Source organism: Blennius ocellaris, assembly GCF_963422515.1.
Source record: "Blennius ocellaris genome assembly, chromosome: 16".
Lineage (NCBI taxonomy): Eukaryota > Metazoa > Chordata > Actinopteri > Blenniiformes > Blenniidae > Blennius > Blennius ocellaris.
In genome coordinates, this window is record NC_137665.1 from 10,417,609 (window position 1) to 10,440,702 (window position 23,094).

A 23,094-nucleotide genomic window follows, 5' to 3' on the forward strand; every position below is an offset into this window, starting at 1 on the left:
GTCCACACACACTCAAGCCCAGGACATGTGAAGACATCCCGGCCTCTTTAATGTATTATAAATGTGGCCTTGAGATCAGACCACCACATGTGAAAGCCTATGCATTATTGAGTTTAATTAATTAATTATTTATAAGTAAGCAATACCATAAAGGGGAAAAAAAGCTTCTTCTTTTTTTTTTTTTCAAAATGTTGATTTTAGCCACACATATTGTCAAATTGTGGAAACTCCCAGAAGGAAACGGACACATACTTTTTCTTATTGCTTATTTCTAAAAACAAACAAATACTTGTATTTTTTTTTGTTTTGTTTTGTTTTTTTAGAAATGTCTTTTTAGTAGGAAAAATAAATAAAAACAGCCCTGAATGCACTGAACCTTCAACTTCTTTTTCCTCTGAGGTCTCTCTGTGTTGTACAGATTCACAATGAGTACAAACTACTAACGCCTGAATGTAAAAAGGAAAAAAATAAAATCCTCCAGTCTCTGTGAATCTTTACAACTGACTTTACCAGGGAAGTGAAGATTTTTGCCTTTTCTCCCATGACTCCTAACCAGCAAATTTTTGAAAGAAAAAAAAAAAACAATCGGGGTGGAAGGTTAACAACTTTTCTAAAACAGAAATTGATGGTGGCTTTTCATGTAGTGCTCTGCAGCGGCCGTCATGGTTCCACGCCAGCTGCGACTCCCTCTTGTGGAGCGAATAGATAATGAAAACGTGTCGATCCATGAAAGCTGTGAAGCAGTACATCAAAGTCTCACTGGAACCAAATTAAAAGGACTGTGGTGCTATAAATCCTTATCATTTAATTTGATTTTTATTTTTGTTTTCTTTTCCTCCTTGTTTGTTTGTTTGTACCCATGATTTTGGCTGTTGTCTTTCCTCAGGAGGTATGTACACCTGTTCTTCCCCAATGCTAGTCCATCTCTCAGCTCTCAGGTGCTTTCGGTGGTCTGCCATGCTTTCGTTCTCTCTCTCATTTTTTTTTTCCTACGTCCATACAGGGTGTTTACTTTTGTCTGTAGATTTTTTTTTTTTTTTTTTTTTTTTATCTTTTTTGTTTGTGTCTCTCCATTGACTCATTTGAACCTCAGATGTTTGTTCGTTCTCTCTCATTGAGTTGGTGGTTTGTCCACTCTTTTATCTTCATTTTGCGGCCGCTGGGTGCGTTTGCCACCCCCGGTGAGCTCGACTCGGGGCGCCGACGCTTTGTGACCAGTCTACCGAGCAATTTGACCCTTTATCCTCTGTATGCTGTGGCGGTCGCTCTCTTTGATCTCCTGCCATTTTGGAAGCTGCATTATCCTTTGTTTCCATACAGCGAGCACTACAAAGGGCCGCCGCTTTGACTTTTAAAATTGATGATGAACTAAATCCACCCATTGGCTGGTTGTCGTTTGCTCTCTGGTTGCATGGAAAGAGAATACTGCACCTTTTCATCAGTGGAGCTCTGCTCTCTTGACTCCATGCAGCGAGTGAAACTTCAGGGTGTCTGTTGTGGTGCTGCAGTGCCGGACCGGACTGGATCCAGCTGTGAGAGATGCATGGGCAAGCAGAGTCTTTTGGAAGGGATTCAAGCTCATTTCAGTGTCTATTAGGAGTGTGTGTTCGGCTTGTTTCAGGCAAAAATGCCTAATTGGATTTAAGTAACAGTAACATTTACGTTTGTTACCCAAAGAATTCTAAAAGTACAGACTATATTTAGCATCAAGGTAAGCTGAATCCTGAGCTCTACATGCCCAGCCTCCCACAGTCCCATCTTGCATGAGTGACTCCCTCCACTCAGCTCCACTCCGGTCTCGCACCGTCCACACAACCCTGCAACAGTCTGCTGGGACGGACGTCCTGCCTCCTCCCAGACATTCTTGCAGGGGAAGAGGTCATTCCTCTTCTTTTTTTTTTTCCCCTCCCCCTCTCTCTCTCTCTCTGAGTGACAGGAACTGAACTGGCAATCTAAAGCAATCGCAACCCAATCAACTCTCAGGCCTCCAGCTGTGTGATTCTGCCATCGCGTCTGTGTTATATCTGTTGGTCTGCTTTTTCTTTTGTTTTCTGTTGCAACATGCCGATGAGTGAAGATGTGGCGAGGAGCCCTGTCTATCAGTTGGAGCGCGTCTGTGGCGTCTGTAGATACTAAAATCATAGACCGAAGTGTTTGACCCATCTGTGATAAGATGGGGTATCATATACAGCACTGCTGCTGTCATATGATAACGCCAGTGTGCTCTTCGTGTCTGTAGAAACAACCTCAAAGCCTCGCCTGTTGGGAAATGGGTTTCACAATGCAGTTTGTTACTAACATTGGTGGTGGGATTGCCGAGTCTAGACGAGGTTTTAGTCCCGTATGTCATGTTTAGAAAGACCCCCTCCGCCTCATGCCTCTATAGATTAAAGACATGACTTAACCTGAGTGCAAACAGGAAATTCAAGCCCGAGATGCCTGTAGAGAAGCGCAGCATTGCTCCGGGCCTTGGGGTTCCTGTCCCCCTCACTTTGTTGGCATTGAATCCTCCCAGAGTGAGACTGCCATCTGCTCCTGTGATCAGGTTTCTCCTCTCAGGAAGTATGGGTGACGGGAGGGCCAAGAGGTCAGCCGCAGATCAGTAAGCACACAGTTAACCAACAGAGAAGAAGAAACCACACTCGTATACTAATTTGAGTGCTTTCCACAGATAGAGGCGTCTCCTGGCCTCGTGATTTAGTTGGCTCATTAGGTTCAGCTCATAAATGTGAATACTCTGTATTGATTCTGGATTTATCCTGATGAGTCAGCAAGGATAGCAGGAGAGCACAAGGAGTAAGTTGGAGCCGTTTCATTGTACAATACCTTCCTGACATCAACCCTATGTGGCGTCAGGATGTAACAAAGCCACTCCAAATGAGATAGAATTTAATTAAAATGATATATGAAAGCACCTTTATTTCTTAAAGTGGTGCATTTAAGGAAAATGAAAGTGGAAAAACAAAGTAAATTAATGTTGTGATGAAGCGTAACACATGGTGTGCGGGGGGGGCTTCAGGGCAAATGGCAGGAAGCCGTGGGTAAAAGTGGAGCCGTCATCTGTCTGTCTGCCCATACATCCGTCTGCCTGTCTGCTGCTCGATTTGGTGCTTTGGTGCTCGTTTCTCTCCCCTCGTCTCCGCCTCGCGTTGAGCCGCTCTGATTCTGGCCGCTTGCTCCACAGGGGGAAGAGTTAAGACCTGGAAGAGGAGGTGGTTCATCCTCACCGATAACTGCCTGTACTACTTCGAGTACACCACAGTGAGTACACATCAGCTCCACAGTCGCAGCTTTCCCCCGGTGGACTCCGTCACTCACACACACTTTGAATCCGCGCAGGACAAAGAGCCTCGAGGAATCATCCCACTGGAGAATCTCAGCATCAAGGAGGTGGAGGATAAGAAACCTGTAAGTACAGCTCCCTCTACTGGTGAACTGTCTGAACTGCAGACCTGTGAGAAATGGGTGCATAGAATTTCATTGGCACAACATTATTCCTTGTGTAACTTCTAACCTCTGCCTCTGTCACATCTGTAGAACTGCTTTGAGCTCTTCATCCCTGACAACAAAGACCAGGTGATCAAAGCCTGCAAGACTGAAGCTGATGGCCGAGTTGTGGAAGGGAACCACACCTTCTACCGTATCTCTGCCCCGACTGCCGAGGAAAAAGAGGAATGGATGAACAGCATCAAGTAAAGGATTTTTACCTTCATGCTATATATGCATATATATATATATTTATTTACAGCGAGTCTTGACTCACTGCAATCATTGATCCTGTACCCTACAGGCCACAGAGAAAAACTACTGCAGTAGTTTGGAGCTGTTGATGTTGTGCAACCTGAAAACCTGATGAGTTTATTGACGAATAGACAGCAACGCAATCCGATAATGAACATCGGCCCCTTTATGTAAAGTTTTTGTGTTTGCTTGTTGATTGATTGATTATTTATTTGGAATGTACTGTAACATTTCAATACGACTGGAGACGAGGCACTATTGAGATGTATAACTCGACAACAGTTGGCAGAAATGACCAGAATAATGCAGATTTAATGTTTTGACCTTTTTGGTAATAGAATGTTGGATCCAAACAGGCTGATCTCTGCAGAAATATCGCCGTTTGAGAAACCACAGGCTTTTTAAACTGAAGGCCGAAGAGAAACTGTGTACCTAGAAGAGCAGTCGTAAATCTTCTTTATTTTATGCTCTTCCTATCACTGTATCGTGAATATTTTCCGCATGGCACTACTGCGTGCCGAAAGTAATGTAAATGGAGGTTATTAAGGTTTTTTTTTTTTTTTTTACCCAATTTTCCACGAAACTAGGCCGCGTGAGGCCCCTGAGCTATTTCCAATTTGACACCCCTGAACCACATGTTGATGATGTAGATGTGGAAATATCAACATACACATAAAGGACAGGATTCAATATAGACAGTAGGTTTCATATTAACTGTTTTATCAAATGAGTTTCTTATTGACATGAAGATATTTATTAATCAAAAATAAACATGACCATTTGGGGGGGAAATATATATATATATGTTTGAGATTATATCTGCACAGTGCTTCAGCTACATTTCAGAAATATAAATTGTGTTGTTGCTGGTTTTTGATCTCTGGGGGAGGACTGCAACATTGTAGCAAATTTGCACCATGCATAAAGTTATCAGATGACCTGGATATTTCAGGATCATCTATCCCGTTGATTGTTTGATTTGTTTTCACAATACAAACTGGATTATAAGTTTCAGCTGCAGTGAGTCGTACGCTACAGCGCTCATCAGTCCAGTTTGTACTCGTGAAGCTTTTACTGACATTTCCTGTGTGTCTTCCCGTAGGGCCGCCATCAGCAGAGACCCCTTCTACGAGATGCTGGCAGCCCGGAAGAAGAAGGTGTCGTCCATGAAGAGACACTAGAGCTGCTCAGCTGCGCTCACATTGCACTTGACAGAGCCGGGGGTGGGGGTGGGGGGGGGTCCTGGGGGTTCGCTCACACTTTCCAGGTCGGCGCAGAGGTCTCGGGAGCCCCTCCGACGGGATTTCTCCAGGATACATGCCCGGGTCTGACTTTGGATCCCCACTAGCCGGAAACACAGGAAGCATGCTGGGATTTTTAGATAAGAGAGGAGGCCGAAGCCTCCTGCTGAACCATCCGTCTGAATGTCTCTTCTTTCTCTCTCAGCTTTGTATGTTCGCTCAGACCGAGGCCAGAAGGGCGTCTCTCTCTGTGTGGCTCCGAAAAATCCCACACACACACTCCACATACAACATGCATACACTCATGCAGCCCCCCCCCCCCCACACACACACACATCGTTTTAACTCAGCAGGTCTGACCACGTGTGGCACCCCAACCAAAAATATTCCTCAGTCTGAACGAAACGTAGAGACGGACTTTTCAGACGGGCTTTAAAATGTTTTGCTAATTTGTGTCTATTTTTACAGCTTTTGTCAATTCCAGTTTTCTCTGTTTGTTTGCTCTTTAAAAACAACAACAAAAGTCTCACCGCAGAAACTGCAGTACGTTCTGCCACCTGTTAGCCATTTTATAGAAAAAAAATATGAAATACAACAAAAAAAAAAAGGTGTTTTTAAAAAAGAAGTTGCCACTCAGGAGATTGTTGTATCGACGTGAAATCAATGACTTGGAATCTCGTTCACAAGGAATGAAAGTACCAGACTGAACTGTTTTTGTAAATGTGAAGCTGCAGGTCTGGACAGGGTCTCGGACCCTCCGCGGCCCGAGGGATGCATTCTGGATATTGGGTGTTTTTAAAGGTTCTTGGCGTCTGTCACTGCAGGCTTCTCGGCTCGTACACCGTTTGCAATTTTCCCATAATTCTCTCGCCTTGTCTCGGAACACAAGACCACTCCTCCTCTCTGTATCACACGTATGTAATGGAAATGTTACGAGAGTTTCTTTCCTGCTGCACAGTGCCTGGCGCCGCTCTAGATCGAATTTGATGAGAAATGCTGCTGGTTAGCGACAATAATATAGTTTTTTTTTTCTTCTTTTTTTCCTAACGAAAGCATAGATTTTTTTTTTCTCATTTCTTATCTTTCATGCACTTGTTCTTTGTAGAGAGTTTACCTATTTAAGCAGAAATCATTTTAGCCTTCGACCCAACCTCACTGATCACTGTACAATACTGCATGTGTCATACCGTTTATGTATAGGACATAATTTATGACAAATTGTTGTAAAGGCTTTAAAGGAGCACAATTAAAATGTGGATGGTTGTTCTAATGCCCGGAGAGGAAATGTCTCGTCTCTGTCTCAGGATCCCTTGTGATACAGTACAGAACTACTTTATTTGTGCCAGGAATGTAACGCAGTGAACCAAAAGACCTCGGCCCGGGGAGGCGGATCGGTGCAGCCGTGACGCATCACAAGGCAAAAATCTGCGCTTGAGGTACATTTTTAGCCAACGCGGACTGAGCTGCACGCCGATGAGTTTCTTTTCATGTGTCGTCGTCGTCTCCTCCTGCTATCCTTGACCTCTACTCTGTTTCCCTTCCTCTCTCCTCCCAGCACAGCTCTCTTAAGAGGACTCTGCAAAATGCAAAACAATCATGAATCTTGACAGTATTGGTTTATTTATCAGAGTTGTACATATATAAATGTATAGTGGGAATTTTGTCCTCAGTTTCTCATTAGTTTCTTTTTTGTATGCTGTTAATGTTTGATTTTTGGGTTTTTATCAATGCCATTTAATCAAGCTGAAATAAAGATAAGTTTGTCACATCGTTCTGTTTTGTTACGTTTTTTCTTTAAATCAATGAATTGTATAGCGGTTAGCACATGCAAAAAGAAAACCGATGCATTTGAAGGTAATTTGTGACTTAAGTGGAAGATTCGTTGTTTCCTGCGTCACCCAGCCGCGACTGGTTGCAGTTTTAAATTGACTCCAGCAGATGGCAGTATTTGTTCGTGTTAGTACTGCAGCATGCAATAAGTTTGACCTAAATGTTCACTACCGTACTATCGTTGTGCTTTCTCCAAATCAATCATGAATTTAATCAGCGGTTGAAACTGGCCAACTCGCCGCATGTTAATGAATACTAAATGTTGCTTCAGCTTGAGCGCAGCCATGGAATTAAATTATGCATTTGGTGTGTTCGTATCAAACTCCCTTAATTCTGGCAACTTCATCTTAACGCATTTTGGTTTGTATTTTATTAAATATTTAAGGATATCAGAAAATGTTGTGCTGTCATGGATATTTCTATTAAAGTACCAATTTCTTGATAGAAAGGCTTCAAAACAATAATTAAAAATGAAGGGAAAGCACTATCAGATCTGTAGACAAGCTTGTGTTATTAAATGGTATTCGCATTTGAGATAAAATGACATTTTAAGAAATGAAATATTTTTTAAACTACCCTCAAAGAGTATTGCCTCCCTAATTGGAAGTTTGAATTAGACACCCCTACTTCCAAAGCGTGCATTTCTACAGCTTCCATTGCCCTCGGTGACAAAAACAACAAACCTCTCCAAGTTATGGTTTGAATGAAGCTTTTATTTACAGCTTCACAGGATTTCACATCTTTTCACGAGCCCGTTTTCAAAGTATTTATGGCACAGATGTCGAGGCCGCAGGGAAAGGTCAATATTTACAAGTGAATATGTATCATATTAAATGATGCCTGGAAGAAGGATCAATAGCAATGACTTTCTCAATGTAACGGGCACACGGGAAACGGCAAGGCATCATTGTGTGTGTGTGTGTGTGTGTGTGTGTGTGTGTGTGTGTGTGTGTGTGTGTGTGTGTGTGTGTGTGTGTGTGTGTGTGTGTGAGAGAGACCGACAGAGAGGAAGCATGAAGTCATACAACATCATGGGCCCTTTGATTTCTGTTAATGTATACTACTAACCATTCCTCAGATGTTACGAGTGATTTCATTGATTATGAACAAAACCGACGGTCGTACCCGCTGACGAAACCGACATTTACAAAGCAGAGACACAATAATTGCAGCTGCAAAGACAGTGAAGCAGATCATTCACAGAAAATCCATGCTTGTAGTCAGTGCAAATCATTGTAGAGCAGGTTTTTGGTTCATGTCAAGCAGGTGATAGAAAGAAAGTGATGTCAAATATGAGATTAATCAGTGTTTTATTGTTCAAGAATACTTTGTTTTATTCCAATTAAAACAGAGCACCAAGCAGTTAAAATCACCAAGGAGAATTGCTCTCAAAAGCTCTTTACATATGTGAAACATTCTTTTTGTGTGTGTTAGCACTATTCTGAAAAGCAAGAATATATAAGCAATGCTTATTCGACTGGTATTTCCTTTGGCCATGGCCTGGAGTGTTTTATGAAAACATGAATACACATTATGAACCAATTTGTTCCAGATGTGTGCTAAAAGCTCATGATAGCGAAGCATTTTGAAAAACAAGATTCCCAATTTGCATCTGTGTATAAGCTGAGAAAATCAATGAAGTGTTTATTGCACACACACACAAAAAAAGGATGGATGGATGGGAAATTGCCTGTAATCATGTTCTCATCACTGCATTCAAATGAGGATATTTGCATTTCTGCTGTAAAACAGGGCGATGGTGTCGTTTTTTTTTTGGTTTTTTTTGAGAATTACAGAGCGAGGGCCAAGGTTGTGAACGTGACTGATGGGAAATGAGAGGCAAGTTTCCACAGTCAGAAGAAGAAGAAGAAGAAGAAGAAAAAGAAGAAGATGAAAAAAAGCTAAGGTGTGGTGGTTGAGAAGTGGTAGCAGAGTCTTTGTTTTTGATCCTCTGCTGTTTCACTTTGCACTGCTGCAGCTCAAGTGAGCAGAACCATGAAAAAAAAAAAAAAACAACTACAAAAAAAAAACTTTTCTTTTTTTCAATTTAGGTTTGTGTGTGTGAGAAAGAGGATATGACATCCTGCGCAGGAGGAATAGATGTTTCACCAGTCCTGAAAGCCAGAATGAGTGCAGAGCTGAACAATTGGAGGAGGGATCACATCACACACACACACACACACACACACACACACACACACACACACACACACACACACACACACACACACACACACACACACACACACACACACACACACACACACACACACACACACACACACACACACACACACACTGAAAGGAGATCTTGGAACAAACTGTTCTTTGGTGGATTAGCATTTTCTTATTAAAAAAAAAAAAAAAAAAACGCTGGAAGTAAGAGTGCAGCTAAACCTGTCTGCACTCAGTTCTGCTGTCATGTCAGTCAGTTGATTCACTCTGTGGTGAACACTGATGGAGGGGGGGAGGTGGTGGTGTGTGTGTGTGTGTGTGTGTGTGTGTGTGGGGGGGGGGGGGTTGTACAAGCTCTCTTCGGCTTGTGCAGCGGGATCCTCCGTCTCCTCCAGTAAGTGGAGACATGTGAGACCAGTCAGGCTCCAATTAGGCCCAGACTGTTTCCCAGAAGCACCGCAGCCCCCCCCCCCCCCCCCCCCCCCCTTCCCCCCCCCTCCCCTCTTGCCTGTAGCCTCTCGCCCCACCGCGACGGGGAGAAGGGTGCACCCCACGGTGCCCGGGCCTGACCTCAGCAGGCATGAGGATGGCCTTTTCTTGTATGTACTCATGCAGGCGAAGAATGTTACACATGCAAAAACACGGTCACGCAATGAAAAATACAACACAGTCTTTTTTCAAAGGTTTTCAAACAAAGCAGCTGCTTTTATTTTTATTTTTTTTCACAGTTTTCATCAGTTCAGTGCACTTGAAGGACAGTATTTTAGGACTAAAAGCTGTCAATCATGTTAAGCGTTGCTCTCAAACACAAAGCTGTCAAGGCTACCTCACTCTTCGCTTTATTATTACTATTTTTTACATTTCTTGTGGTTCTTTCAAATGAAAAACTTTAACGTCAATCATTTATAATTGTATTATTTAGCGAAAGAGTGAGATGTCTGCTCTTGATGGCTTGCCTCTTGCTTTTGTAAAGTACGACTTAATTTCACCTGGTTGATGCATTCATCTTAAAGATTTACATGAGCAAGTGTCCATTTATTTCAAGACAATGCTCCTTAGAAGTATTACTCCTGCTAATTATTTCAAAGTCAGTAGCATTTTGTTGATGTTTTACACAAATCCAGTAGAAATCATTCAATTCAATCAATTCTTAATGCGATTATGGGTTCAGTGTGTGTGATTTTAGGAGGTTTCACATTTCTTTAAGCAACACATCTTCTATATAATTCTATTTAAAGGTGTTCATTCGTGAAATATTATTTAATCTCACTCTAAGATTGAATAATCCAATTTCATGTATTTTGCTAAGTTTCCTCTCAAGGGTGAAAAAACAAACGTTTTCTATCAGAGGTGGAACAGGACAACCGTGCATACAGAAAGCACATCTTGTTCGGACACATCGGAGCTCATAACCAAACCCCAAAAAACAAAACAAAACAAGGTTCTCACTTTTTGCATCTTGAAGCATTTTAGGTGAACATGCAACTCATGTGCTGACAGATGCACCAGCGTGTTCCTGGAAGAAGAAATCCTGCTTGGATCACTTCAGGAATCTCGTGTTTTCTAAGGGACATAAAACTTATCCTCGGGGCAGGATTTCAGAGAAAGGGAGTTAAAAGGCTGCCACAACAAAGCTTGGCCCTACCCTCCCTTCCACATTCTACTATCTCAGTGCTCATATCTCACTCCCTGTCTGACTTTTACACACCAAAGCATACAAGCACTATCTTTGCAGTAGTGCCAGCTGTGCACCAGCCAGTTATAGATAATCATTTTTATGGCCGTGGTCGTGAAGAATAATAAGATTTGGCTTGATATTATTGGAGGGAGTTTATCTGGAGTGATGACTTTGTGATTCATTTATTTCGCTAAACTGCAAAATGGCCATTTAGGTATCACATGTTGATTGAAAAAAAATGTTTTGTTACAAATTTCAGTTCAGGGCTCAATGTGCTCAGATAGGTACAAACAAGTGCAGATATCTTCTGAAAAGAGTTGCATTTTGTCTAATAGTATCTATCTATCTATCTATCTATCTATCTATCTATCTATCTATCTATCTATCTATCTATCTATCTATCTATCTATCTATCTATCTACAGTCTACACTTTCCTGAAAGTAGGCCAGTGTTTCCGTGTAAAATGAGACTTTTGTGACGAGTGACACAGTGACCCAATTGAAGCGAGTCAAGGAAATAAATGCGAACAAGCAGCAATCCGCGCGCCAATCATTTCTTACTGTCACTCCTGCTGAAACAGCTGCACTATGTGGATTTATGAGTCTGATCCAAACAAGTGTGAGCACTCAACTAGAATAAAAGAGGCTGCGTGTAGTTCAGCCGCCAGTATCAGGTTTACCGGCACTGCCAGATTCAAACTGGAAAAAAAGGATGCGGCCACCATCAAAACAAAGTCTAAGTATTTGTTCCTGAATGCTATCAGTTGAAGGAATTGAATCTTAACTGAGTAGAATTGAGTTCAGACCGAGACACTGTCTGGGTGCCACATTGATTTGATTTACAGGAAATAAGACTTTCTTTCTTCTATGCAATTTCTTCTTTTTTTTTTTAGTTCTGAACCTGCTGACAAGGGTTTCGGAGTGACTGTGTGAACAGCACACTGGGTTGTTTGTTCCAGTGGGAAAATGGGAATGTGGGATTTTTCTGTGCATTCGTGTAACTGTGGGTGGTTCACATTCTGGGAAATCTTTTTTTTCTTTTTTCTTTTTCTAATGTGGTGTGAAAAGAAGTACATTTTTCTTGTGGGATTTCTGCAATTTCAAAAAAAAAAATGGTAACGTCTTAATAAAGCAAGTTGTTTCATGTCTCGTGGCGACTGCGGCTCTCTTGACAGGCTTAATGATTACAAGTGAATAGCTTCGCTGAAATCTCCGTGGAGATCTCCTAGATAAACCGGAGCGATTTCTGGAACAGGCTGGCTGTTTGTTTATGTGCATGATGAGGGTTGGGACACACTGTACCGATCCTTCCAAGATTTTCAGTCAAGAACAGGAAAAAGAGGGAAAAGGAGGCCTTGGTTTGGCACAAGTCCAGAAGAATTTCCTGTCTACAGGGAGTGCCCAGTGAGAAGTGGACAAAAGGATATAGCTTGCGAGATGGGGAAATTCAGTGTGGAGCTTTTTGCTGATCCAGGATGAGCTTACTCTTATTCTCTTATTACTCTGATAAACAATAAAAACCCTGCTCCATTTAAGAGTAAGAACCAATCAAAGTACAAAAACAACAACAAAAAAACTCTCATTCAGCCCTTCTGTAACATCTGATCTGGAAAACGTAGAGAGGACAAACCCTCCCTCTGTTCTGCCTCTATTAGCTGTTGTATTTTTTTTTTTTTTAAAGGCCACAAACCTCGAAGCCTTGAAGTGTAGGAGTTGCATTTCTGTGATGCGGGGCGGGCTGAGAGGATCACTGCTATGAAACAAAGAGCGAGTAGCAGAGGAAACACAAGAAAAGCATTGATACTGGTTGATTATGCAGCTGCAATTTCTATTCTCAACGATAAAAACTCACAGCCGATGATCGAGAAGATAAAAGAGTGACTTCACTATAATAACAGGAAGGCACCTGCACTGGGAAACAACAGGCTATATTCGATGTAACCAGGAGCTTGTATGACCTATTGTGTCACTTCATTGTTTCTGACATGAACACTTTTCATGCAAGGTCACTGAAGGCCTCGTCACACACTCATATGGATGCACTTACTGTCCAGGGGAATAGAGAGGATCAAAGCTTTTTTTTTCCTTTTTTTCTTTTTTTTACCCTTATGGGCGACTGATGCATCCTGGGTAGAATCCCCATCCGTGTAAGTGAGTCAGAGCCTTTCAGCACCATCAGAGATGAAGGAAACGAGGCGTTTTTATCAGTGAGTGGAAAGTGGTGGTGTGATGGATGTGGGGACTCTCGAGGTTACCTGTTTTCTCTCTCAGGTGAACCTCCTCGATGTCCCTGCCGTGTGCCGGACTCGTATCAAAGGCGACTATCAGCAATCTCATCCGAACAGCACGCGCAAAACCCGCGTGCAAAAACGTTCTACGCACACGCGAATGTACCCGGAAATGTCTGGCTTACCAGCATAGCTCGGGGTCGGATTACTATTGTGTTGCAGAGGAAGCGTGAGAGTTTGTTTTTCGGACGTGTTGATGCACCAAGGGGCCAAACTATTCATGTGTTGGACGCACAAATTTTGCCAGCGCGACCCCCTGATTTGAGCACACGTGCTGCAAAGAAAGAGTGTTCTCACTTCGCGTTTTATCGACGCTAGCCTGCTTTTAGAGCGCAGACAGATTTATTACCATGCGCCAAAAGTGACATCAGCCGGCTATTTCAGGGATTTGTGGGAATCAAGCTCCATTTTGAGGATCCCGATTATGTCACTGGCTCCCTTTGTCTCCCAGCATATGATACTGATAAACGGACGGCGGCGGCCAAACCGAGATAGGCGGGAAGCGTCAGATCAATCGTATTATCTGCCTTGATGTAATCTGGATGTTGGAGGCGGCTCATCATGATCTGGCCGCTGGCCCGCGCACTCTGCAGCCTCCGCTCACACACTCATGGTGGCATGACCTCATGTGCAGCGATCAAACAGTTGCAGAGTGCAGGCGCCTCCCGCGGTTTATTCGGGGTGTTTGCAGTTATACCTTCACTTGTGTAAAGTGTAAAAACAGAAGCTTTCAAAGTGTGTGGCGGCGGCTTTATAGGACGCAGCAGCAGATGCAATAGTCACACACTAAATGTAAAACCTCGCACAAGAAGCACAAGATGGATTCTTAGAATTGAAAAGAGGAAGTCCAGAATTCAACTTAAAAGCAGTAGTTGGTATGTGCAGCTGGAGCACAATTATTTTTTTTTCTTTTTAAAGAAAAGTAATGAATGTTTTCTCTGTGCTTTTGCTTCCATAAAAGCAGGAAGGTGAAGAATAAGTCCACGTCCCTCCTGTGGATGATCTGAGAGAGGCGCTTTAATCGTTTCAAATTTAGGTTTCCAGTAAATGTGGAGGTGCCATGTGCTTCACGGCCACATCTAGAGCACTGTGACGTACGGTGGAAAATAATGACACGCTGGATGACTGGCCTGATGCCATTTGTCACATTTGCATTTCTTTTTAAACCGCTGCCTTGTCGGTGGGCCTGTGTGCGGTCACACTGGCTCAATCACACGTTCCCAGACCGGATCCATTTCTACGGGCGTTTAATGAGGAGAAGAGAACTCAGGTCACTTGGGGGCATTTAGAACTATTTTTCTAGATGTGGGGGTGCAATGAGTAAAACCTGTGAGGCCACCCGGCAGAGATGAAATGAAGGTTGGTGAGGACGATGAAGTGGAAATGTGCTTGTTTCTCTTCTTGTGGGCTGGGTTCAATATTTTTTTCTTTTTGAGATGATCTGTATATGAAGTTGTTATTTTCCATTTTTATCATTCGTATTAGGTAGGACATGTCCCTTCTGCGACATTGTTTTCATTGCAGCTGTCACACTTCGTGCAAAACAAGAACGAGACTATTTTTAACAGTCAATCGTCACATTTTCTAACGTTTTTAATGTATAAAAAGAACATAGTGTATGTGTTCATATTGTGTGGATATTTATTAGAAGTTTTATTAATATTTTTTACGATGCAATGGCGAGTGAGAGCTTCGCACAATGCTTGACAGCATTTAGAACTGACATCAGTAATACGTCAGCCTGGAACAAAACAAAACAAGAAAAGGACCCACCTGAAGCTCCCAGCTCACTGTCACATGGCTCCAGTGTTGGTAACTGACTTGACCTAAGTAGTCAATTCAAGTAAAACTTGTCACAACAGTCAGGACATTCCTCTCGTGGTCTCATGCCAGGAAAATGAAGGCTGAGAAGAGAAAATAGTTTCTGGACACGTGCCAGCAGTGAATGAGCACAAATTCTGAGAAGAGCAGACAACCTGGCACTGGTCCCATTGAAAAGGACAACACTGTGGTGCTGTGTTTATACTTGGGCAGTGCCTGGAGTTAACAGCCTGCCCATCATTTGTTTGGCGGGATTGGTTTTTAACCATGTCAAGTGTGCCATTAAATAAATCAATATAATCATCGATTGACAAAAGCAGCCTTTGTGAATAAGTAAGCTGCTTGTTTCTTTTCTATTTGAAAGCTAATAATCAACCCATTATGTTACTGTTGAAGACAAGTCTGTGAAAATTAACTGAACAAGCCGCATGCACAGTGAAAATATCTGTGACTGTAAAGTGTCACAGTGAGTGGGGTTTTTTTTTTGTGGGCATGAAGAGTACAAGTTAATGGCTCTGTGTCCTGCTTTTAGCACTTCCCAGAAGATGCCTGACAGACATAAATAGTTCTCATGTGATAGGCAGGGAGCATGCAAACCGCTGCATGTTGCACTGGATGCAACATTCTTACTACGCTCACACTTAAAAAAAAAAAAATACAAAAAACTAATTTGACATTTGTAGGAACCAGCTGAACCAGGCTCTCTTTTGCCTTTTTTTAAGCTGAACTTTGACACAGTTCAACAGGCTGAAAACAAACAGTGCACTGTGCACATTTTGAAATAACACATGTACTTACTAATGCTATATACTATTTACAGAATAAGTGTATGACTTAAAACTTTTATACTTAAAACTTAAAACTACTACATAAAACTTGTATTGATTTATTATCTCTGCTTTATATTTGTTATGAAATACATTTGCTAAGTTTCCATAATATGCTATAGACACGAAGAGCAACATACCTGACATTCAACAACAAAATGTGCTGAAGTGAATTCCTGACATCTCCGTGGGATGAGACTTCTCCACATTGTTTGCCGCGAACACAAAGCACGTAAATGTATTTTCAGTGATGTCGTTCCGTGGAAAACTGTGCCGCCACTTAGATTTTTGGCATTCTCCACTGTGATGGTCACAAATGGCACTTTCCATGAGACTTGCACACAAAGGACGACATTGATTGGCAACAAACACACACACACACGCACACACACACACACACACACACACACACACACACACACACACACACACACACACACACACACACACACACACACACACACAGTTACCAGGAAATGACTACTGTACAATTGATAACCGGCCGACTCAACCAACAAGGAAGTATTACTGTAACGCACTGGTATAAAAAAATGGTTGGCCGAAAGCAAACACAGTGACATTAAATGAGGGAGGAGTGCAGGTAGGTCCGGGAAGTGTGACTGCACATGACAATGATCCTGATATGACAGGAATCAGGTTGACTAATGGTTTGGCATGAATTCATTTCCCTTCTATTTCCGAAAAATAAACTAATGATTTGAAGAAAAAAAAAAAAAAGAACAAAATGTAGCATGGACTTGTTCAACATCCTGTAATAAGCAGATGATTTTACTGCGTGAACAGATTACAGTAACAAAGTCATAAAATAAGTTTTAGTGCAAAATCATTGGTGTATCTGTTCTAACAGTTGCAGATTATATAGAAATACTTACAGTACAGTCTGTCCTTTCATCCATCTTCGAAGGAACTTAGAAGTTCCTTAGAAACAGACGGTTAGAAATGTTCACGCGCACAACTACGGGCAATTTATTATCATTAATTCCCAAACTGTCTGGACTGTGAGCTCAAACTGGGGAAAACCCACAGACGCATTGGAAAAACATGCAAACTGTGCAGAGAAGGGCCATCGAGTGCAACCTGGACTGAACCCTGCAACCTTTTCATAGCGAGGCAATAGAGGTAACCACTACAGTGATCCGCAGACAAAAATACAATTCTAAAATAAGCTTTTGTACAAAAACTTTGGGGTAAAAGTTATGACAGTTACAGTTCTCAATGTTTTTATTATATATAAACACTCATCAAATATTTAAAATCCTCCCATAGTTTAGGTCAGGCTTTTTGAAAACCTCATTTCTCAGATATTGCTCATTGATTTGTCTGCTATGTTTTTATGCCAACACATGTAAAGGTCTCTGTTATTTCAACTGAAGCTGACAAATAACAACAAGCGATGGCTGATTGGGGACAGAGGAGCTCGTGTTCAGCTGTGCAAATAGTCACGCTGACTTTGTCATTGCCACAAACGCCACAAAGGATTTTTGAAAATTGGCAGAGTAAGCAAAACCGTCTGAGGGATCTCCCTGTTCAGTGAAACTCTGCAAGACCCAGCAGCTCCAAAATATTTTCTCAAATAATATTTTTTCGCGTTCTTTTTTTTTTTTTTCAGTTCAGAGGCCGACTTTTTTTGAGGGCTTACGGGAACCGCGGGCTCGAGTAAATTTTCTGAGTCAGTGTGGGAAAACCTAAACAGCTGCCTTTTCCACTAAACAGTGGTTTACACCAAGGGGCTAACATGCAAGGCCTTGTCTCATCCACTCAATCCAAGCACCTACTCATCACTTTAGCATTCCAGCTTAGACACATTCATTTATTTTGTGTGTGTTTTTTTATGACAGCGTCGGGAGATGGAATGTTTTCAGTTACGCCTGAAAGAAGCACAAAATCATCAGTGAAACACGGGTGTTTTTTTAGTTCTGTCTCGAGATTCTGTAAACCTGTCACAAGTAAGACAACACAGGGAGGTACACACGCACGCACACACACACACACACACCACACACACACACACACACACACACACACACACACACACACACACACACACACACACACACACACACACACACACACACACACACACACACACACACACACGCTACACAAGTCACCTGGTTCAGCAGCCACCTCCATCTGTGGGTTGACTTCTGCTTAAGTTTGTACTGCCTTCTCTTTATTAGTCTTTTTTTCACATCATGTGAGCACACATTTTTTTTTCTCCACAACATCTTACTCTTTAATGCATTTAAATTGTGTTTGGCTTTTTCAAATGTGTAATTGACTTGGAAAATTGCACTTTAAAAAGCAAAGTCAGCGCGCAGTAATGATGTGCGTAGTAGTTTCTATAGCAACGTGGTGAACATAATCTCAGGGTTTCTCATTCCCCGCTGCAAGTCAACTTCTGCTTCTTCTTTTCCTTTCATTGACTCCTATTAGGAGCCCATGGGGAGACTTTGCATGCTACAAAGATGCCTCACTATGATGACACAACGGGTTTTCTGGAAACTAGCACACTGTTACAAAGCTATATTCGCAATTTCCCCTCCCCCTTTCCTGCTGGTGGTCTGTATTAGACAACACCTGACTCACCTCTGTGGACACAGCTGGCTTTTACCAAACCTCATCAGGCTCTGTGGCGTCAGTCTGTTGCCCGCAACCTCCTTCGATTGCCCAGCTCACAGCAAAGAAGAAGAAAAAGAAAAAAGAAAAAAAAAAAGTCCTGTCATTTCTCTAAGTTTGAGCCTTTTTGTGTCGAAAAGATTCTAATTGGATTTTCATTTGACTTACTGGATTTGATTTTTCTGTTTACCTGCCAGGCATCAGTGTTTGAATGAGCTGGCTGGAAGCGGGCAAACCTTGACATGTTGCCACAGCCTGGGGTTAATGGAGCGTACAATAATCATCGGAGGCCGATGGCAGTCATGGCTGAGTCAACAGGGAGGTGCTGTGGATCGCATGAGCTCTCTATCAGTCACATGCATGTTGTCACCTCCACTTCCTTTAGACACCAGACAAAGATGATGACTGAGATAAAGACTTACATTCCATGGTTGAGAGATCCTATAAACCCCGCCTCCCAAACAAATTCAGGACAGTCTCCTGGTGTAACAGTGTAAAAGTCCAATAGACAGATTATGATCTGTCATTGTGACTCGAGAAGAGAGACGCCACAAAGATAATAATGAGCATTACCATGAAACCGAATGTACAGTAATATAAAAACTAAATTAAATAAAATGAATTCATATGGATCTATATGGAACCCAAATTATTAACCATCATGAAAAATGAGGACTGGACAATTTAATGTGTGCCTGCAAGAAGAATAAACCTTTAAATCAGCTAATGCAAATATGCTTTTTAGAATGCTGTTTAGACAAAGTGTCATTAATTCAATAATTCAACATTATATTGACATTTCTTGAAAAGGATCCCTCTCTCTTTCTCTCTCTCATACACACACACACACACACACACACACACACACACACACACACACACACACACACACACACACACACACACACACACACATATATATATATATATATATATATATATATATATATATATATATATATATATATATGTGTGTGTGTGTGTGTGTGTGTGTGTGTGTGTGTGTGTGTGTGTGTGTGTGTGTGTGTGTGTGTGTGTCATTAGGACAATAAAATAATTGATACTAAATGTTTATAGACAGACCATCGTGAATTTTAAAAAGAAGTTGGTATAGATAATAGCGTGTGTTCACGTGGATACATGTATTACAGTTTTACATGTGACATCATTTCAGACGGAGAAAGCAAAACCTGAGAGCAGCACAGAAAACAGTGCGGGGAAAAGCAGATCTAAACCCTGACAAGAGGAATAAACAACAAGCCGCTGCCTTGGCGACCGGCTGTTGATGGTGGGAAACAGACAAGCAAAAGCGCCCCCTGTGGAGGGACTGGAAAACTGCACGTGAGCCACACTTCACTGCAAATTTCTCCGAAACCAATGACACCTCAGACTGAGTCATTATACCAGACACAAGAAAGCACGAGTTTTATCAAAACCTTTCAAACAATATAAAATAAGTTGAAGTTATGTACTTTGTTTATGTTTTACTGTTTAATGTTATGTTTTTTTATTTTTATTTTAAACAGACTCTAGGTTACCAAAAGGTAAATAGCCGCTGCTTGGAACTCCTCCTTAACTTCATTTTGGGTGAGGGAGGGAGGGAGTAGGGGGGGGGGGGACTTCTCATGGCAGGAACCCTTTAAAAAAATAATAGCGAGGATTCCAGTAAGTGGAAAGTGGAAGAGGCGGAGTCTCGTCACACATATGAGGAGTCTCTCTCTCTCACACCGCTGAGCTTCACTCACTCAGACTCAGCTCAGCGCGCGCCGCTGCGCACATCACTCTGCACGCTCACAAAGTTTGTTGCCAAAAAACTTCTAAGGATTAAAACAGAGGGGGAAAACAACCCTAACCCAGCTGAAGACAACATTTTTGCTTCCAAACCAGCTGTGAACCAAATCTGACCAAGTGTTTGGATTTATACTTTGCAGAAACATTAGAGGTGAGGATCTTTATTTGTTTCTTTATTTTATTTTATTTTTACTTTTTGGTTTCTCTGTCTGAAGTGTGACTTTAATGCACAGCACTGGAATTAAAAAGAGTGCACGAGTCAGATTGAGTTTGAGTCACTGAGGTAAACTGTTTAGAGAAGCCGGTGTTGTGCGTGTAACTTGCGCAATGAGGATTACGTTGTCTTTACTGGAACTGACCGTGGTGCCTCATTCCCGAGGGTTGATTACTCAAAAAAGTTTCCCCGAAATGGCTGGAACTTAGATGGAGGTATTCTAGACAAATAAGTCTCTTCTTTACATTGTGTTTTGGGAGGTTGATTACTTTAATATTTTTGTTGTTTCCAGTTTTCCAGATGTTTCTTTGACGTCAGCATATATGTTGTAGAGATGATACACACATCTGGAAAAGTAGATTCAGCACAACTATGGCAGTCAGATATTTTAGCGTATATTTAGTGATGTTACTGTCACCTCCAGTCTGACCTCGTTCTTGTCTCTTCAGGTGCTTCGTTTCCAGACAAGCCGGGCTCTTCTCATCCACCTCAGACGAGCTGGACTAGTGTGACACCCTCTGCCTCTTCTCGTACTGTCTGTGCAGCACCCGGTGCTCCCCAGGCTGCCTATAGATCTGGCACAGCGCCATGGTAACTCACAGCAAGTTTGACTCCGCCATGAGCAGCAGCCCCTTGGACTCCAGCATGCGGCTGCCCTACCGTTACAAAACGTTCACCTCCAAGGTGCAGTACCAGATGGTCATCGCCACTCTGCACAAGCTCCAGGAGAGCGGCTTCTACTGGAGCGCCATCACGGGGAAGGAGGCCAACGTCATGCTGGCGACAGAGACGACGGGCACCTTCCTGATCCGGGACAGCTCTGACAACCGACATCTCTTCACCCTCAGTGTCAAGACGGCGTCGGGCACCAAGAACCTGCGCGTCCAGTGCGACGCGTCGTCTTTTTACCTACAAACAGACCCCAAGAATATTCACTCTGCACCACGATTCGACTGCGTCCTCAAGTTGGTTCATTACTACATGCCTCAGAGCAGAGGGAACTCTCGCAGTGGGAATATCTACTACATCTACTCCGGTGGGGAAAAGATCCCCCTGGAGCTCATCAAACCTCTGTCCTGTAGCTTGTCCACTCTGCAGCACCTGTGCAGGAAAACTGTAAACGGACACCTGGACATTTCCTCGAAAAGAGACCAACTTCCACATCCTCTGAAGGAGTTCCTCCAGAAGTATGATGCTCCCATCTAAAGACATGTGACTGATGGTTCTGAAGGGTCAAAGACGTGAATGCGACATGGAAATTGGAAGCATTCGGTGCAGCTATGTGAAGTCAAGCGCTGTATCTGAGGGGTAATGATGCAGCAGGAGGGTACAATCGAGTTGATGTGGTACTGAGCTTGTGGCGAGAGAATGTACCGACACGATGCTTGCAGTTGTCAAAAGTTTACATCAGTCTCGACATTTTAAGAAGAGACACTGGATTAAGTACTCGTCCACAAAGAGAGGGCCAAGAAAACTACTGCTGAGATCTGGTTGTGTGACACAGAAACCACCCCACCTTCTTCCTCGGCCTCAGAAGTGACGTAAAGCTCACTCAGAACTAAAGTGAGGCTTAAACACAGTCAGCTGTCGACAGTGTGATGACACACAAGTTCCCTCTGCTGCTCCTGCTGCTGCTGCTAACCAGTGTGTATGTGACGCCTTCAAGCTCACACACACCAGCCTTAGAAAACCATCCAGTACTTTGAGCTGGACTGGCCTTAACAATTAGAAAGGCTCCTTTTATTTTTAATTTTTTGCAAGTTAAGACACATCCTTGCAGAGTCCTGAGATCTCTTGCCAAGTGTTCACTGGAAATTCACAAGCAGTGAACCATCTGGCTCCATCACTGGAGCAGCCAGGCTGCAAAAAAACTTCACATAACAATTTTTTATAATCAGAATCTCACGAGACCAGAACAACCTGGAAAGATGTGTTTGTGATATCTTTGTTTAAGAAGAAGGGTTCATGCCAAATTTGTCAGAAGTAGACTAAAGCTTCTTTTGAAGACCAACATGACTGAATCCAACGGGATTTTACTTGAGGATGGAGTACCACTGCTGAGTTTAGATTATAAAAGACAAACAAACACTTTGTACAGCTTCAGTGGTGGGGATGCTAAGTTTGTGTGGCACAGACAGGATCGTCACTGCTTGTGAATGAATATGTTACATTCGGGATCAATCTTTTGTTCGTTATTTTCCTTAAAAAAAAAAAACATGTTTACAAGAGCTCGGATGAAATGTTGAATCTGTTTTTCATGCTGTCTTTTATAAAGATGTATTTTTGATGGTCAGACTACTGGCTCTGAATGCTTGAGGATGTTTGAAGACGCAAGCAGACTGATCACAACTTTGCACTTATTTATATTCGTATGACCATTTTAGTAATTTATAATAAAGAGTGCTATTTTTCTATGAAATTACATTTTGTTGTTTGGTTTGCTTTCTTAACTTCTTGAGTTGTTTTTTTTCTACTATTCCTGAAACGTGTCCATACTATATGTACATTTTAAGTCACAATCACATCAGTTTGATGTTTGATATATTCCTTTCAAGGTCAGGCCACAATTTAACATTTTTCTCTTTCGTATTTCTCATGAAAAGAACATATATCCCACATGCACTTTCAAAAGTGTATAATATACCAACTCACTAGTGCCACCTCATGCACAGAAGAGACATAACTTAAAATTCACAAACTGCAGCTTTAAACAAAAATCACAAGTCAGTCTTTTCTACATGCTTTATTTAAGTAAGGATTAAACTAGCATATGCACATACAAGAAGAACATGCAAACTCCACACAGAAAAGCCCAGTGTGAATACAAACATATTTTTGCTAATCATGT

General features: G+C 42.1%; 2 protein-coding genes across 3 annotated transcripts in view; both read left to right on the top strand.

The window, feature by feature from the left end:
* Positions 1-6,745, top strand: part of cyth1a (cytohesin 1a) — a 31,842-nt gene extending 25,097 nt beyond the window's left edge. For both annotated transcript variants that reach the window (XM_080511463.1, XM_080511464.1), the window contains exons 10-13: positions 3,185-3,261; positions 3,340-3,408; positions 3,538-3,692; positions 4,844-6,745. In XM_080511463.1, the coding sequence (XP_080367589.1) occupies positions 3,185-3,261; positions 3,340-3,408; positions 3,538-3,692; positions 4,844-4,922 (380 nt within the window). In that variant the 3' untranslated portion in view covers positions 4,923-6,745. The remainder of the gene's footprint in view (positions 1-3,184; positions 3,262-3,339; positions 3,409-3,537; positions 3,693-4,843) is intronic.
* Positions 6,746-19,989: 13,244 nt separating this feature from the next.
* Positions 19,990-22,670, top strand: LOC308140859 (suppressor of cytokine signaling 3-like). Its single transcript, XM_080510810.1, has 2 exons — positions 19,990-20,183; positions 20,696-22,670. Exon 2 carries the CDS (start codon positions 20,835-20,837, stop codon positions 21,450-21,452), a length of 618 nt encoding a protein of 205 aa, XP_080366936.1. The 5' UTR covers positions 19,990-20,183; positions 20,696-20,834; the 3' UTR covers positions 21,453-22,670.
* The last annotated feature ends 424 nt before the right edge of the window (positions 22,671-23,094 follow it).

Bases quoted from the DNA above. Each gene is read 5' to 3' on its own strand.
- LOC308140859 (XM_080510810.1), top strand. From the start codon at position 20,835: ATGGTAACTCACAGCAAGTTTGACTCCGCCATGAGCAGCAGCCCCTTG.